The sequence below is a fragment of the Chiloscyllium plagiosum genome, chromosome 15, assembly GCF_004010195.1.
Source record: "Chiloscyllium plagiosum isolate BGI_BamShark_2017 chromosome 15, ASM401019v2, whole genome shotgun sequence".
NCBI lineage: Eukaryota > Metazoa > Chordata > Chondrichthyes > Orectolobiformes > Hemiscylliidae > Chiloscyllium > Chiloscyllium plagiosum.
In genome coordinates, this window is record NC_057724.1 from 78939271 (window position 1) to 78955240 (window position 15970).

At 42.3% G+C, this 15970-nt stretch overlaps 1 protein-coding gene across 1 annotated transcript in view; it reads right to left on the bottom strand.

Annotated features, from left to right (window-relative positions):
* The window catches only part of LOC122557441 (tripeptidyl-peptidase 2-like), a 114228-nt gene that overhangs the window by 82984 nt on the left and 15274 nt on the right, over positions 1-15970 (bottom strand). The window contains exons 7-8 of the mRNA XM_043705196.1: positions 15237-15391; positions 8203-8279 (exon numbers count right to left, since the gene is read on the bottom strand). Of these exons, the coding sequence (XP_043561131.1) occupies positions 8203-8279; positions 15237-15391 (232 nt within the window). The remainder of the gene's footprint in view (positions 1-8202; positions 8280-15236; positions 15392-15970) is intronic.

Sequence of the window (15970 nt, forward strand, 5' to 3'; positions counted from 1 at the left end):
AATCAAGGGTTATGGAGATAAGGCAGGAAGAGGATACTGATTAGGAATGATCAGCCATGATCATATTGAATGGCGGTGCAGGCTCGAAGGGCAGAATGGCCTACTCCTGCACCTATTGTCTATTGAACCTCCTCTGCACCCTTTCCAAAGCATCCACATTCTTTTGGTAATGTGGCGAGCAGAACTGTACGCAGTATTCCAAATGTGGCCAAACCAAAGTCCTGTACAACTGTAACATGACCTGCCAACTCTTGTACTCAATACCCCGTTGGATGAAGGAAAGCATGCCGTATGCCTTCTTATCCACTTTAGTGACCTACGTTGCTACCTTCAGGGAACAATGGACCTGAATACTAGATCTCTCTGTATGTCAATTTTTCCCAGGACTTGAACTGGATTTTCCAAAATGCATCACCTCGCATTTCCCAGATTGAACTCCACTTGCCATTTCTCTGCCCATCTCTCCAATCTATCTCTATTCTGTTGCATTCTCTGAGTCCCCTTCACTATCTGCTACTCCACCAATCTTAGTGTTATCTGCAAACTTGCTAATCAGACCACCTACAACTTCTGCCAAATCATTTATATATATCACAAACAATAGTGATCCCAGCACAGATCCCTGTAGAACACCATTGGTCACAGGTCTCCATTTTGAGAAGCTCCCTTCCACTACTACTCTCTGTCTCCTGTTGCCCAGCCAGTTCTCCATCCATCTCGCTAGTACACCCTGGACCCCATGCAACTTCACTTTCTCCATCAGCCTACCATGGGGAACCTTATCAAATGCCTTACTTAAGTCCATGTATATGACATCTACAGCCCTTCCCTCATCAATCAACTTTATCACCTCCTCAAAGAACTCTATTAGGTTTGTAAGACATGACCATCCCTGCACAAAACCATGCTGCCCATTACTGATAAGCTCATTTTCTTCCAAATGGGAATAGATCCTATCTCTCAGTATCTTGTCCAACAGCTTCCCTACCACTGACATCAGGCACACTGGTCTATAATTACCTGGAGTAACCCTGCTACCCTTCTTCAACAAGTGAACATTAGCAATTCTTCAGCCCTCCAAAACATCAACCCCTGTTTAAGGATTTTGCAAAGATATCTGTTAAAGCCCCAGCTATTTCCTCTCTCGCTCAGTAACCTGGGGTAGATCCCATCCCGTCCGGGGGACTTGTCTATCTCAATGCCTTTTAGAATACCCAACACTGCCTCCCTCCTTATGCTGACGACCTAGAGTAATCAAAGATCTATCCCTAACCTCAACATCCGTCACGTCCCTCTCCTCGGTGAATACCGACGCAAAGTTCTAATTAAGAATCTCACCCATTTTCTTTTACTCCATGCATAACTTTCCTTCTATGTCCTTGAGTAGGCCAACCCTTTCTCTAGTTACACACTTGCTCCTTATATATGAAAAAACGGCTTTGGGATTTTCCTTAACTCTGTTTGCTAAAGATATCTCATGACTCCTTTTAGCCTTAATTCCCCGTTTCAGATTGGTCCTAGATTCCGGATATTCATCCAAAGCTTCTTCTGTCTTCAGTAACCTAGACCTTACGTATGTATCCTTTTTCCTCTTAGCGGATCTCACAATTTCACCCATTCATGGTTCCCTGACCTTGCCATTTCTATCCCTCATTTTCACAGGAACATACCTCTCCTGAGCTTTAAACAGCCTCTCTTTAAAAGCCACCCACTTATCGAATGTGGATTTACCTTCAAACAGCTGCTCCCAATCTACATTCCCCACTTCCTGCCGAATTTTGGTACAGTTGGCCTTCCCCCAGTTTAGCACACTTCCTTTAGGACCACTCTTGGCTTTGTCCATGAGCATTCTAAAACCTATGAAATTGCGAATAAGAAGAATTATATGCCTGAACCCCCAGGTCTCTCTGGTCTACAAAATTACCTACCATTTATCGTATAAATTTTGCCCTTGTCTGGTGTACCAAAATGCAATACCTCCAAATTAAACTCCAAGGGCCACTCCTTAGCACACTGCACATCTCCTGCAAAAACTCATTCTCTTCCGACCTTTCCCCACAGCCCTGACTGGCTTAATCTTCAATCCAAAGACAGAGTGAAACAAAGGATGTTCCAGCAACAGAAGGGCTCTTTTACCCATGAACTCTAAACCAATGACTGTCTACATAAGCAACTGTGTCTAATTCCACTTCTAAATACTTTAATATGCTATTGCAGCTGATTCCACCCTCCTGCTCACTCCACATACATTCCATCCAGCTGCATCATCTCACTCTCCATACTCTTTGTTATGCCATCTCATCGAAACCAACTCCCTGTACAATTTCATATTCAACTCTTTCAAGTAAAAATTTACTTCCTCAGTTAATATTTTATGATCTTGGCTTTAAGTTTGACTTGCAGCAGAATGATCTAGTTCTAACCATTTGCTGTGGAAAAGCAGTGATCTTCTACCCTTCCTTTAATGTTTCTGGTTATTACTTTCAAGTTGTGGCCTCTCATAACCATCCCACCAATCAAAGTAATCTTTCACTATGCATCTTATGATAACTCTCAGTGACAATAGGCTCCACTGCTCTTTAATAGGGAGTGTAGGACCGTACACAATACTATAACAAGCAGGTTAACTAAGTCATTTCCAAATTCAAAATGATCTCTTGGCTCATTTGTTCTTTTCATCTAGATTAATAATAAGGGAACTATCTGTGGCCTTATCTTGGAATGTATCAACTGCATCAATATTTTTAAATATTATCTCATCTATGCAGCAGACACTATCTTATCTGAGACCCCTCTGCATCTGCATGCCTTCAATTTGACCATTGAAGAAGCATCTTCTTTCCTTACTGCAGTTCCAAATTTCTTAAAGTGAACAAATTAATAATGGCACTAATGCAAGAAAGGAAAGACCGACTTAGTAAGATGCTGGCGCTCATAAGTATGCCACAGAGAGAAACTTCTCGTTAATTGTGATTCTGTATGTTCCCTCGAGCCATGGCTTCGGTTATGAAACTTCAACAGCTGTCAATTTGCTTTAATTAATTTATTCATGGCTCCCAAAACACTCAGTTCTTCAACTTCTTTAGTCTTCCAATCTAGAACAGTCAACTTAAGCCATTCACCTCACATAGGAAAATATGGTAATGTAGTGGGAATGTCACTTGACCAGTAATCTGGAAAGAAAAGTGAAGACTGCAGATACTGGAGATCAGAGTCTAGATTAAAGTGCTGCTGGAAAAGCACAGCAGGTCAGGCAGCATCCGAGGAGCAGGAGAATTGACGTTTTCCTGCTCCTTGCATGCTGCCTGACCTGCTGTGCTTACCAGTACCACTCTAATCTCAACAGTAATCTGGAGGGTCACAGTAATTGCTGGGTTCAAAACGCACCTTGACAGGTGAAATTTTAATTCAATTACTAACATTTGAAAGATACAGCTGGTCTCATTGATGATGTAGGAACTATCATCAATTTTTGTAAAAACCGATTTGGTTCACTTATACCCTTTTGGGAGGAAACATGGTGTCCTCACCCAGACTGGCCACAGCAAGGTGGTTAACTCTTAACTGCCCTCTGAAATAGTAAACTATTCAATTCAAGGACTGGTGTTGCTAGCAATACCCAGATCCCATGAAAGGAATACATTTTAAAAAGCATGCTCCCTCCGATTTTCAAATCCTATCCCTTTAATCAATTCCAACAATTCATAGTTTTTTGATGCAATGTTTTTGGACTTCAAAGGAGCAACTTAAACCATTTAGATTTCTCCATCATGTTTGGGCATTTGTATTTAGTCAGTCTTTCCTTAAAGATAATTTCTGGAGAATGGAATTTTTTCTACTTCTGACAACTAACCTGGCAGTAACCTTCCATGATATTCTATGACCCTTCAATTTAACAGCAAATGGATAACTCAAAAAGTTAATTGTTAAGTTCCTTAATACAACCATTATGCCTGTTTTCCATTATGTATCGTCAATCTGGGGATATCATTTCACTTCAATGGAATAAAACCTATTACATTTCCACTTCTCAAGACAAGTCACGCTGGATTCAAAACATTGAATCTGTTTCTGTCTCCACAGATGCTGCCAGACCTGCAGTATTTTTCCATTTTATTATAGTATTAGGCTTTGTGTGATTTGCTCAAACCATTTGCTTTGACTCCAATAGTCTACTTTAGTACAATCCCTAGTGGGGATTCTCATTCTGGCTAGCCTCCTTCTAGACTTGAATTGTCTAGATTGTATACAGATTTGTGCTGTACGCATATCACAATGATGAGATTGGGCAGAATCAGGATGTGGCGTCTTCATCCCAAGTGGGGTGAAAATCATTCACTAATCAAGATTATCCTTCTAATAGCCTCACCTCTCTCAGTTTCAATATCAGTTGGTGCACAGCAAAGTTATTTTATATTCACTCATGGGATGGCGAGGCCAGAATTAATTGCCCGTCCCTAAATGCCCTACAGAAAGTGCTGGTGATCTGTCTCATTGAACTGCTGCAGTTCTCAGGTTGTAGGGACATCCACAGTGCTGTTAAAGAGGGATCCCACAAATCGCAATGTGTTAATGGCCAAATAATCTGTTTTTCTCTAGGTTGATTGAACAATATACATTGATCTAAACACCAGGCTTGTATTTTTGAACTCCAAGCTGCTTCTTTGAATAGTGTCATGGTCTCTTTTACAGCTGAAAGTTGGGATCATGTAACAGGATACAATGAAAATTCACAACAACCATAAAGCAACCAATCTTAGTTACATTGAGCCATGAAAACAATTGGGTTTGAGTACTGAATGGAAAAAGATTAAAACCTGTTCTAAAATTGGTTTCCAGCAATATCAAAGCTTTTGAAAGGTAATTAAAATTTATTTGGCAAATTGACAATAGGGATATAAACTCAACACCAGCAAAATAACAAGGCACCAGAATGATTTTCATCCCCATAGAGAATCATTAGAATGCCTTAACTAGAAAATCTTAACACATGATATTACTGTGGCAGACACCTACCCATCAGTTAGAAGAAATCTGCTAAGGAGATAAACGGAAATCATAAACATCATAGAATCGTATTGCACAGGAAGCTGTTCAATCATTTTGGCTCTTTTGAATGCATTCCAGTTAATCCCACTCACTGGCCCTTTGCCCACATCCGTTCAATTTTATTCTGTTCAAAATATTTATCCAATTATACTTTGAAAGCAATCACTGAATCTGTACCATGCACCCTGTCTGGCAGTGGATTCCAAATCCAGTTCAGGGTTTAACGTAAGAACATACAAACTAGGAGCAGGAGATAGGTGATCTGGCCCCTCGAGCCTGCTCCGCCATTCAATAAAAACATGGCAGATCTTTTTGTGGCCTCAGTTCCACTCACCCACCCTCTCATTATAACCCTTCATTCCTTCATTGTTCAAATAAGTTATCTATCTTAGCTTTAAAAGCATTCAATGAAGAAGCCTCAATTACTTCACTGGGCAGGAAATTTCATAGATTCACAATCCTCTGGGTGAAGAGGTTCCTTCGCAATTCGTCCTAAATCTGCTCCCCCTAATTTTGAGGCTCTGCTCTCATGTGCCCTCTTGGTTATCGAACCTTCAACACCACTGGAAACACCTTCTCGTTATTTACTGCATCTAAGTCCATTGAGCGTAGATACTGTTTTCAGATTTCCTCTGACACTTCTCTGCTTGTAGGAAAACAATCTAGCTTCTCCAGTCCAATCCTTCACCTCACTGCAGGGAGTGCACTCACCTTGAACTCACAGTACCTGTGAGTCAATGAGGCTGCAGTGACTTTATTCCCATCAAAGAATAGGACCAAACCAAACTTTCAAATGTCTTAAACTGATTCAGCTCGAATCACGATATCACATTGTCACAGCACTAAAACACGTCCATCCTGCTCCCGGCACTTTACAAAGGCTGAAGGTGAGGAGTGGGACTGGCAAGTGAAGCAGTACAAAGAACAGTGGATGAACTACACCCAAGGTACAAGCGTTCCTTGGGGTGGGGTGGGCCCTGACATCAACTTCCAGGTGCAGACTGACGACACCAATAGCAAAGACTTCCAGCGCCACTGTGGGAGCAGGTGATCCATTGAAAAGAATATTGAGAAGGGGATCAGTGTGAGGAGCAAACAAAAACCCATCGGGATGAGCAATCTTTCTCAGCGCTGTTATTTCTATGATTCTATAAGACAGTTTATTACTGACAGTCAGACAGGTTGCATGACTATTGAAATGAAAAACAGATCAGATTGTAAGTCTGGTGAAATGGATATTCTCACAGTAAAGGGCAAATCTCCGAAGATACAAGTAATAATCAACAGGACTGGCTTCTTTCCAAAAACATCAGCAAAAGTGAATGCCATTCACTTTTGTTTTCCTTTCACCCTTTTTTGCATAAAGCCTGACAGGTGTTGCCAGAGAGAAGGCAGCTTTATTTTCCTCACAATTATTAATTTGTCAATCTGCTGAAAGACTGATATTAATAAACTAGTTTATCCAGTTCAGGGCCAATTTGCAATTAAAATTTTGGTGAATTGAGTAAGCTTAAAAAAAAGCCAATAAAAACTAACAATTTGAGTCACTCAATTCTTGCAACAGTTTTGCAATCCTTGCCAAGGCTTCCTGGTGTAATAAATTCAATATGAAATGACTTTAACAAACAAAACTTGGGTCTATAAATTGGAAGTCATAAATATAAGACTGTTGGGCCATTCAGTCAACCAATTCTGCTCTATCATTCAATCATGGCTGATATGTTTCTCAATCTGATCCTCATGCCTTCTCCCATAACCCTTGATCCCCTTATTAATTAAGAACCTATCTATCAGTTAAAAATCACACAACACCAGGTTATAGTCCAACACGTTTCATTGGAAGCACACTAGCTTTTGGAGCGCCGCTCCTTCATCAGGTGGTTGTAGACTTTATCTTAAATATACTTCGTGATTTGGGCTCCACAGCTATCAGAGCAATGCATTCCACAGATACACCATCCTCTGGCTGAAGAAATTCCTCCTCATCTCAGTTCTAAAGGGTTGTCCCCTCACTCTGAGGCCGTACCTCTGGATCCTAGTCTCTCCTACTAGTGGAAGCCATCTTCATGTCCACTCTATCCAGGGCCCCCTCAGTCACAAATGATTCCAATAAGATGATGATTTACCCACAGGGCAGTGAGAATGTGGAACTAGTGAATAAATAATGGCTGGGATTGTGCCATGTACAGACTACATCCTAAAGTGGGAGAGTTTTCACAACTAAGAAATCCCACTGAATTCTCCTGCAGTCAGACAACTGATTAGGTGCCAGTGGGATTTCTGCTGGAATAAGGAGGGAGCCTGGGGGCCCTGCCAAGGCACTAGCCATAACCTAGTGGTGGTGAAGGGGACATTTCTGGGGTTTGGAGTCATGGGATGATTGGAAGGGAGATTGGGGGTAGGGGAGGGGAGAGCCAAAGCCCAAACCCTCAGACATGTACAAACTGGCACAGATCAAGGAAGACCCCACCACCTTCTAGTGAAAGGAAATCCTGTGGACACTGATTAACAGTTGGGTCTGATGACTCTTTCCTTCCACCTTGAGCTGAACTGATGGCAGACTGTGTAGGCAGAGGCCCTCGAATGGTCATTAACTGATCATTTAAAGGCTTCAATTGGTGGCAAGAGGGGAAGGTGGAGCTTGGGTCTTCCTACCGAAACTTTCACTCTGACAAAGTTCAGGAAATTAGTGAAGCTCTGGTCTATCTAACAAAGCACACTTCTCGCCTTCCAGGCCTGGAAGCTTCCACCCAAAGTAGCTGTTGTGAACACAGAATGGATACATGTAAGAAGAAGATAGATATGCACATGGGGAAGAAATATATAGAAGTAAATGCTGATATAGTGATATGAAAACAGGCGGAAAACTGGTGTGGAGCACAGGCCAGTTTGGCTGTATGGCCGGTTTGTTGCTATGAATTCCTGGTACATGCAGCCTCAGGTTAGAAGGTACAAATCCAATGAAGGAACCCCAAAAAACTAGAGGATTCAGCTAGCACGTCCACAAATCTTTTCTTACTTTGTTCCATATAGCATGCAGTTTATGAGTGAACAAGATTTCTGCAGTTGTAGCCAACAGACAAGGCTGTTGGTAAAATGAGCTCCACATGATCCAGTTTACACCACTGTAACACAGGATGGACTTCTACCTACCCTGCATTGGTCCAGTGAGATGCTTCCCCATAGCTGTAATTTACAAGGTCACATTTGTAATTGATCACTTCGATCATCTGGAAAACAAAAGATAAAATAGTGAGTTTTGAGAAGATTTGTAGCTCAGGTTGAGATTCTGGATGTAGGTCTGTTCGCTGAGCTGGAAGGTTCATTTCCAGACACTTCATCACCCAACTAGGTAACATCCTCAGTGGGCCTCTGGGCGAAGCACTGCTGATGATTCCTGCTTTCTATTTATATGTTTGAATTTCTTTGGTTATTACAAAGTACCGTGCAAGAACTGTAACAAACACTACATTGGACAAACAAGCAGAAAACTAGCCACAAAAACAACATGACCCTCTCTCTCTAGTATCCTGACATACAGATGAGGAAGGACACCACTTTGACTGGGACAACACATCCATTCTAGGACAAGTTAAACAGAGACATGCACGAGAATTCCTAGAAGCATGGCATTCCAACCAGAATGCTATCAACAAACACATCAAGTTAGGCCGCATCTGTTACCCCCCCGAGAAAAAGAACAAGAAATGAAATCACCACAGGAAATGATATCACCAACCCAAAGAAATCCAAACATATAAACGGAAAGCAGGAATCATCAACTGTGCTTCACCTGGAGGCCCACTGAGGATGTTACCTAGTAGGGTGATGAAACATCTGGAAATGAACCTTCCAGCTCAGCGAGCAAACCTACATCCAGAAGATAAATTACTTGCATTTAATTGCAGCTGACAAGATTTCACTTTATGTTCTTCCATGTATTCACACATTGAAAACAGTAACCTACAGAGAGAATGAAATGTCACTTCAGTGGCGGCACTGTTGGTAGAACCTGCCTTCCAAGGAATAATCTCTTCAGCCTTCAGTGAAAGTGCACCATATGATATTACTCCATCCATAAAGAATCCAATTTGCTGCATGCTCATCATCAATAGGAGGGTGTTGATAATTGGGGAATTTAGTGATAGAAATACCACTAAACACCAAGGGGCTGTGGTCAGATTCCATCATCGGAGATGGTTATTGCTTGGCACATGTGTGCCACTTATCAGACCATGCCTGAATGTTGGCTAAGTTTTGCTGCACAAGGAAGTGGACTATGTCAATTTCTGAGGAGATGCTAATGATGCTGAATATTGCATACTGAACTTTCCCACTTCTGACCTTCTGATGGAGAGAAGGTGATTAGTGAAGCAAATGAAGATGGTTTAGCTGAGGACATTATCCTGAGGAATTTTTGCAGAGATGTCCTGGAACTCAGATGACTGACCTCCAACAACCACATACATCAACTTTTATGCATAGTCTATTCCGACCACTGGAGCAATGCTCCCTGATTCACACTGACTCCAGTTTTACTTGGACTCCACAATGCTACATTCAGGCAAGTGCTGCCTTGATATCAAGAGCAGTTCCTCTCACTATACCATAATAGAGTTAACAAGACGACAATCATATATAAACTGATATTGATACATTTCTATAAAGGGAAAACATTTGATTGTCAATGGAATGAGCTGTCAGAGGAAGTGATAGAGGGGTAGGGTGTAGGTTTGCTCGCTGAGCTGTAGGTTTGATATCCAGACATTTCATTACCTGGCTAGGTAACATCATCAGTGGCGACCTCCAAGTTAAACAAAGCTGTTGTCCCTTGCTTTCTATTTATATCTTTCTCCTGGATGGGGTTCCTGGGGTTTGTGATGATGTCATTTCCTGTTCGTTTTCTGAGGGGTTGATAGATGGCATCTAGATCTACGTGTTTGTTTATGGCGTTGTGGTTGGAGTGCCAGGCCTCCAGGAATTCTCTGGCATGTCTTTGCTTAGCCTGTCCCAGGATAGATGTGTTGTCCCAGTCGAAATGGTGGTTTTTTTCATCTGTGTGTAGGGCTATAAGGGAGAGAGGGTCGTGTCTTTTTGTGGCTAGCTGGTGTGCATGTATCCTGGTGGCTAACTTTCTTCCTGTTTGTCCTACATAGTATTTGTGGCAGTCCTTGCATGGAATTTTGTAGATGATGTTCGTTTTGTCCATGGGTTGTACTGGGTCTTTTAAGTTTGTTAGTTTTTGTTTGAGAGAGTGTTGGTGGGTTTGTGTGCGACTACGATTCTGAGGGGTCTTCGTAATCTGGCTGTCATTTCTGAAACTTCTTTAATGTATGGTAAGGTGGTTAGGGTTTCTGGCTGTGTTTGGTCGGCTTGTCCCTGAGGAATCTGCGGACTGTATTTTTTGAGTATCCGTTCTTCTTGAATACGTTGTATAGGTGATTCCCCTCTGTTTTCCGAAGTTCGTCTGTGCTGCAGTTTGTGGTGGCTCGTTGGAATAGTGTTCTGATATAGCTTTGTTTGTGTGTGTTGGGATGGTTGCTGGTGTAGTTAAGTATTTGGTCAGTGTTTGTCTGTTTTCTGTATACGCAGGTTCTCCGTTGTCCTTTCTTTCGACTATGACGTCCAGGAATGCGAGTTTGTTGTCGCTTTCTTCCTCCTTGGTGAACTTTATGCCTGTGAGGGTGTTGTTGATGATGTTAAATGTCTCTTCTATCTTGTTTCGTTTTGTGATGACAAAGGTGTCATCCACGGAGCGGACCCAGATTTTTGGTTTGATGGTTGGTAGGGCTGTTTGTTCTAGTCTTTGCATTACCGCTTCTGCTATGAATCCTGATAGCGGAGATCCCATGGGTGTGCCGTTGGTTTGTTTGTAGACTATGTTGTAGATAGTGAAGTGGGTGGTGAGGCACAGGTCCACTAGCTTCATGATGTTTTCGGTGGTAATGTGATTGATGGTGGTTGGGGTATCTGTGATGGTCTTTTCTAATAGTGTGCTAAGTGTTTCCTTTGCCAGATCGATGTTGATGGAGGTGAACAGTGCTGTTACGTCGAATGAGATCATTGCTTCGTCTTCCTCTATTTTGGTGTTTTTGATGATTTTCAGGAATTCCTGGGTGGAGTGGATGGAGTGCTGTGACTCTTCTACTAGGTATTTCAGTCTTGCGCGTAGTTCTTTGGCCAGTCTGAAAGTTGGTGTTCCAAGTAGTGAGACTATAGGTCTGAGGGGGGCTCCTGGTTTATGGATTTTTGGTAGTCCGTAGAATCGTGGGGTGTTGGTCCCGTCGGGTTTCATTTTCTGGAATTCTGTCTTGTTTAATTGTCCGGAATAGTGTAATTTTCTTCGGAGATATGTCATTTTGTTTTCTAGTTGTGGGGTCGGGTCTAGCGCCACCTGTTGGTAGGTGTTGGTGTCTGCGAGTAGTGCATTGGCTTTCTCAATGTAGTCCTTCTGTTCAGGATGACTGTGAGCCGACCTTTGTCTGCAGGTAATATAACGATGTTTTTGTCTTTTTTGAGGTTTTCTAGAGCTTTCTTTACTTGTGTGTTCAGTTTGTTTCCTTCCATCTTTCGGCTCAGAGTAAGTGCAACTGTCTGTCTAATCGTTTGCTGTGTTTCTTCCGTGAGATTGTTGTCCTTCAATGTGGTTTCTAATGCCACTAGGAAATCCTTATGGTCAGCGTCTCGGTAATTGAAATTTAATCCTTTTATTAGTACCACTTTTTCTGTGTCTGATAGGGTCCGGTCTGATAAGTTCTTTATCCATGCCCCTGTGTTATCGGTTTTGTCTTTTTTTGTGAGTTTGTCAAGTTTTTCTTCAGGTCCCGATTTTTCTTTATCTGTGTTTGTCGTTGTTTGGTGTTTATGGCACGTTCTACAGCGTCTGTCCATTCTTAATTTGTTCCTTGTTTGAATAACATTTTTTGGCGCGCAATCTCCGCTATTAGGATTCATAGCAGAAGCGGTAATGCAAAGACTAGAACAAACAGCCCTACCAACCATCAAACAAAAATCTGGGTCTGCTACATAGATGACACCTTTGTCATCACAAATCGAAACAAGATAGAAGAGACATTTAACATCATCAACAACACCCTCACAGGCATAAAGTTCACCAAGGAGGAAGAAACTGACAACAAACTCGCATTCCTGGACGTCACAGACGAAAGAAAGGACAACGGAGAACCTGCGTACACAGAAAACCAACAAACACTGACCAAATACTTGACTACACCAGCAACCATCCCAACACACACACAAACAAAGCTGTATCAGAACACTATTGCCACCACAAACTGCAGCACAGACGAACATCGGAAAACAGAGGAGAATCACCTATACAACGTATTCAAGAAGAACGGATACTCAAAAAATACAGTGCGCAGATTCCTCAAGAACAAACCACGACAAGCCGACCAAACACAGCCAGAAACCCTAACCACCTTACCATACATTAAAGAAGTTTCAGAAATGACAGCCAGACTACTAAGACCCCTCGGAATCCTAGTAGCACACAAACCCATCAACACTCTCAAACAAAAACTAACAAACTTAAAAGACCCAGTACAACCCATGGACAAAACGAACATCATCTACAAAATTCCATGCAAGGACTGCCACAAATACTATGTAGGACAAACAGGAAGAAAGTTAGCCACCAGGATACATGCACACCAGCTAGCCACAAAAAGACACGACCCTCTCTCCCTTGTAGCCCTACACACGGATGAAAAAACCCACCATTTCGACTGGGACAACACATCTATCCTGGGACAGGCTAAGCAAAGACATGCCAGAGAATTCCTAGAGGCCAGGCACTCCAACCACAACGCCATAAACAAACACATAGATCTACATGCCATCTATCAACCCCTCAGAAAATGAATAGGAAATGACATCATCACAAATCCCAGGAACCCCATCCAGGAGAAAGATATAAATAGAAAGCAGGAGACAACAGCTTCGCTTCACTTGGAGGTCGCCACTGATGAAGTTACCTAGTCAGGTAATGAAACGTCTGGATACCAAACCTACAGCTCAGCGAGCAAACCTACACCCTAAACCTCAACCTGAGCTACAAACCTTCACAAACCTTGCAAAAAGGAAGTGATAGAGGCTGGTACAACTGCAACATTTAAAAGGCATTCTGGATGCCTATACGATTACGAAGGGCTGCGAGGGATATGGGCCAAATGCTGGTGAATGGGACTAGATTTATTTTGGATATCTGTTCGGCAGAGACAAGTTGGACCGAAGGGTCTGTTCCCCTGCTGTATATCTCTCTGACTACAAAAGCTTGAAGAAGCATGTCAAGGGGAAATATCAAGAGGTTTAGGGAGGGAGCTCAGGGCCTACCTGGCTAAAGACAAGGCTTTATATGGTGCACCAAAAAAAGTAGAGATACGAGAGACCAGAACCGAAAAGGAATAAGAATGTTTGAATCCTTGGTATGGTTGAGGAGGTTACAAAGACAGGAAGGTGATTTAGGGAATTTCCATGTTGTACATCTCTATGACTCTATGGCAAAAATCTTGAACTTGAGGTGTTGATGGAACATGAGATTATGTAAATCAGTCAATACTAGATACTAGACCAATGGCACTTGGTGAGAGATAGGATTTAGGCAGCAGGATTCTGCTAAGCTCAAGACTGTGGGAAGTGGAAGATAGGAGGTTACTCAGGATAGTTTTGGAGAAAAAAGTCAAACTGGGAACATTAATTATGTAGTGTAGTGCAGCTAGGACATAAGAAATCAGCTCTAATTGGAGTAGCCCACAGGGAATGAAACACTGGATTGGAAAGTGATTAATTTTAGTTCAGCACAGAGATTGTAAATCTTTGATCATCTAGAGGGAGAGACAAACAATGGATGAAACATCTGCTTCAGTCCCTTACAAAACTACATTCTACACATTGTTCTCAACAAACTGCACAGCTTCCAGGACAACACCATCCAACCTTGTCACGGTAGACACTGCAAGACGCGTTAGAGTGTCGACACGGATACCACCATTACATGTGGGGAGACCTCCCACCATGTATGTAGCAGGTACTCATGTGACTCGGCCAACATTGTCTATCTCATACGCTGCAGGCAAGGATGCCCTGAGCATGGACATTGGCGAGACCGAGCAGAGGCTGCGACATCGGATGAAAGGACACCGTTCAACAATCAGTAAGCAGGAGTGTTGTGCCAGGGAACACTTCAGCTGTCCGGGGCATTCGACCTCAGACCTTTGGGTGACCATCCTCCAAGGTTGATTTTGGGACAGGCAACAGTGTAAAATGGCCGAGCAGAGGCTGACAGCCAAGTTCGGTACCCATGGTGATGGCCTCAACCTTGGGTTCATGTCACACTACAGGTGATGCCACTGCACTCTATACACATATACACACACACACATATACACACACACACACACACACACACACTCCCCTACAGATCGATACACTCATGCAGATCCTCTCTTATACACAAGCTCTCTCTCACACGCTCATACATACACTCCCACACTCTCATGCATCCTCTCACAGACTTATACCCTTTCACACTCAGACACAAACACACACTCTCTCTCTCACAGAGACTCACACATCTGCCCCCCACACACACATTTAAATTTGTGGGGTGAATTTTTACTTACAGAATTACATTTTATTTTGCTCAAAAACTGCACAAATCCATTAAGATTCTACAAATCCCTTTTTTAGAAATGGACTCATTCTGAACATTGAGGCACAGACAGCCTCACACAGGGCACCTCACACCTTCAATGCATTGTCTCGGCCGACATGGCACCCATTGTTAAAGTTCACTTGAGAATGTAACTTTAAAAAAGTTCTGGGATTTATATATGAAAGAACTGAAACCATCATGGTCATTCTAAAAAATGAGACACTTAACAAACAATCCAAGTCTTTTTCAATATATAATTTCAGTTACATCACACTGTAAACTTTTGCAATAATGTTTGTGTCTTACAATCTTATACTCCACATCTACTGATGAAGGAGCAGGTCTCTGAAAGCTAGTGCTTCCAAATAAACCTGTTGGACTCTAACCGGGTGTTGTGTGATATTTAACTTTGTACATTCTACACAGGTGACCTGAGTACACTGTCATGTAACTGGGCCATAGTTTTTTGCTATAATAATAAACTAAAGTCAATGAAAAGAATACTACTTACTGCCCGGATTAAGCTGGTCCCTGTTTCCATAGTGTTTAATCTGGAATCGGCCACCTTTATGGCCAATATCTGGGCACCAGGAGCCACACCATTCCTTTCCTGTTCTCCTGGGAAGTATCCAGCAGCAATTGCAGCTACATGCGTTCCGTGGGACCCTGCGTATATAAAAAGGTAACCCTTTTCATAGAATGATACAGCAGAGAAGGAGGCTATTCAGCCCAGCTGCCCACTACTAGCTCTTTGAAAGAGCTACCCAATCTGTGCAACTTTCCTATAGCCCTGGATTCTTTCTTCTATTTCCTTCAATTGTCTGGCAAATTTCTTTCTGAAAATTACTACTGTTTCCTTCTTTTTAGACAGTAGAGTGTAACTCACAACAACTTGCTATGTTAAAAATAAACCTTTATTTAGAACAGAGAACATTGCAGCACAGTATCTGGTAATTCTAAAACTTTACTCAGGATCAAAGTAGAAGACAGAGGGTGGTGGTGGAGGGCTGTTTTTCAGACTGGAGGCCTGTGACCAGTGGAGTGCCACAAGGATCGGTGCTGGGCCCTTTACTTTTTGTCATTTACATAAATGATTTGGATGCGAGCATAAGAGGTACAGTTAGTAAGTTTGCAGATGACACCAAAATTGGAGGTGTAGTGGACAGCGAAGAGGGTTACCTCAGATTACAACAGGATCTGGACCAGATGGGCCAATGGGCTGAGAAGTGGCAGATGGAGTTTAAT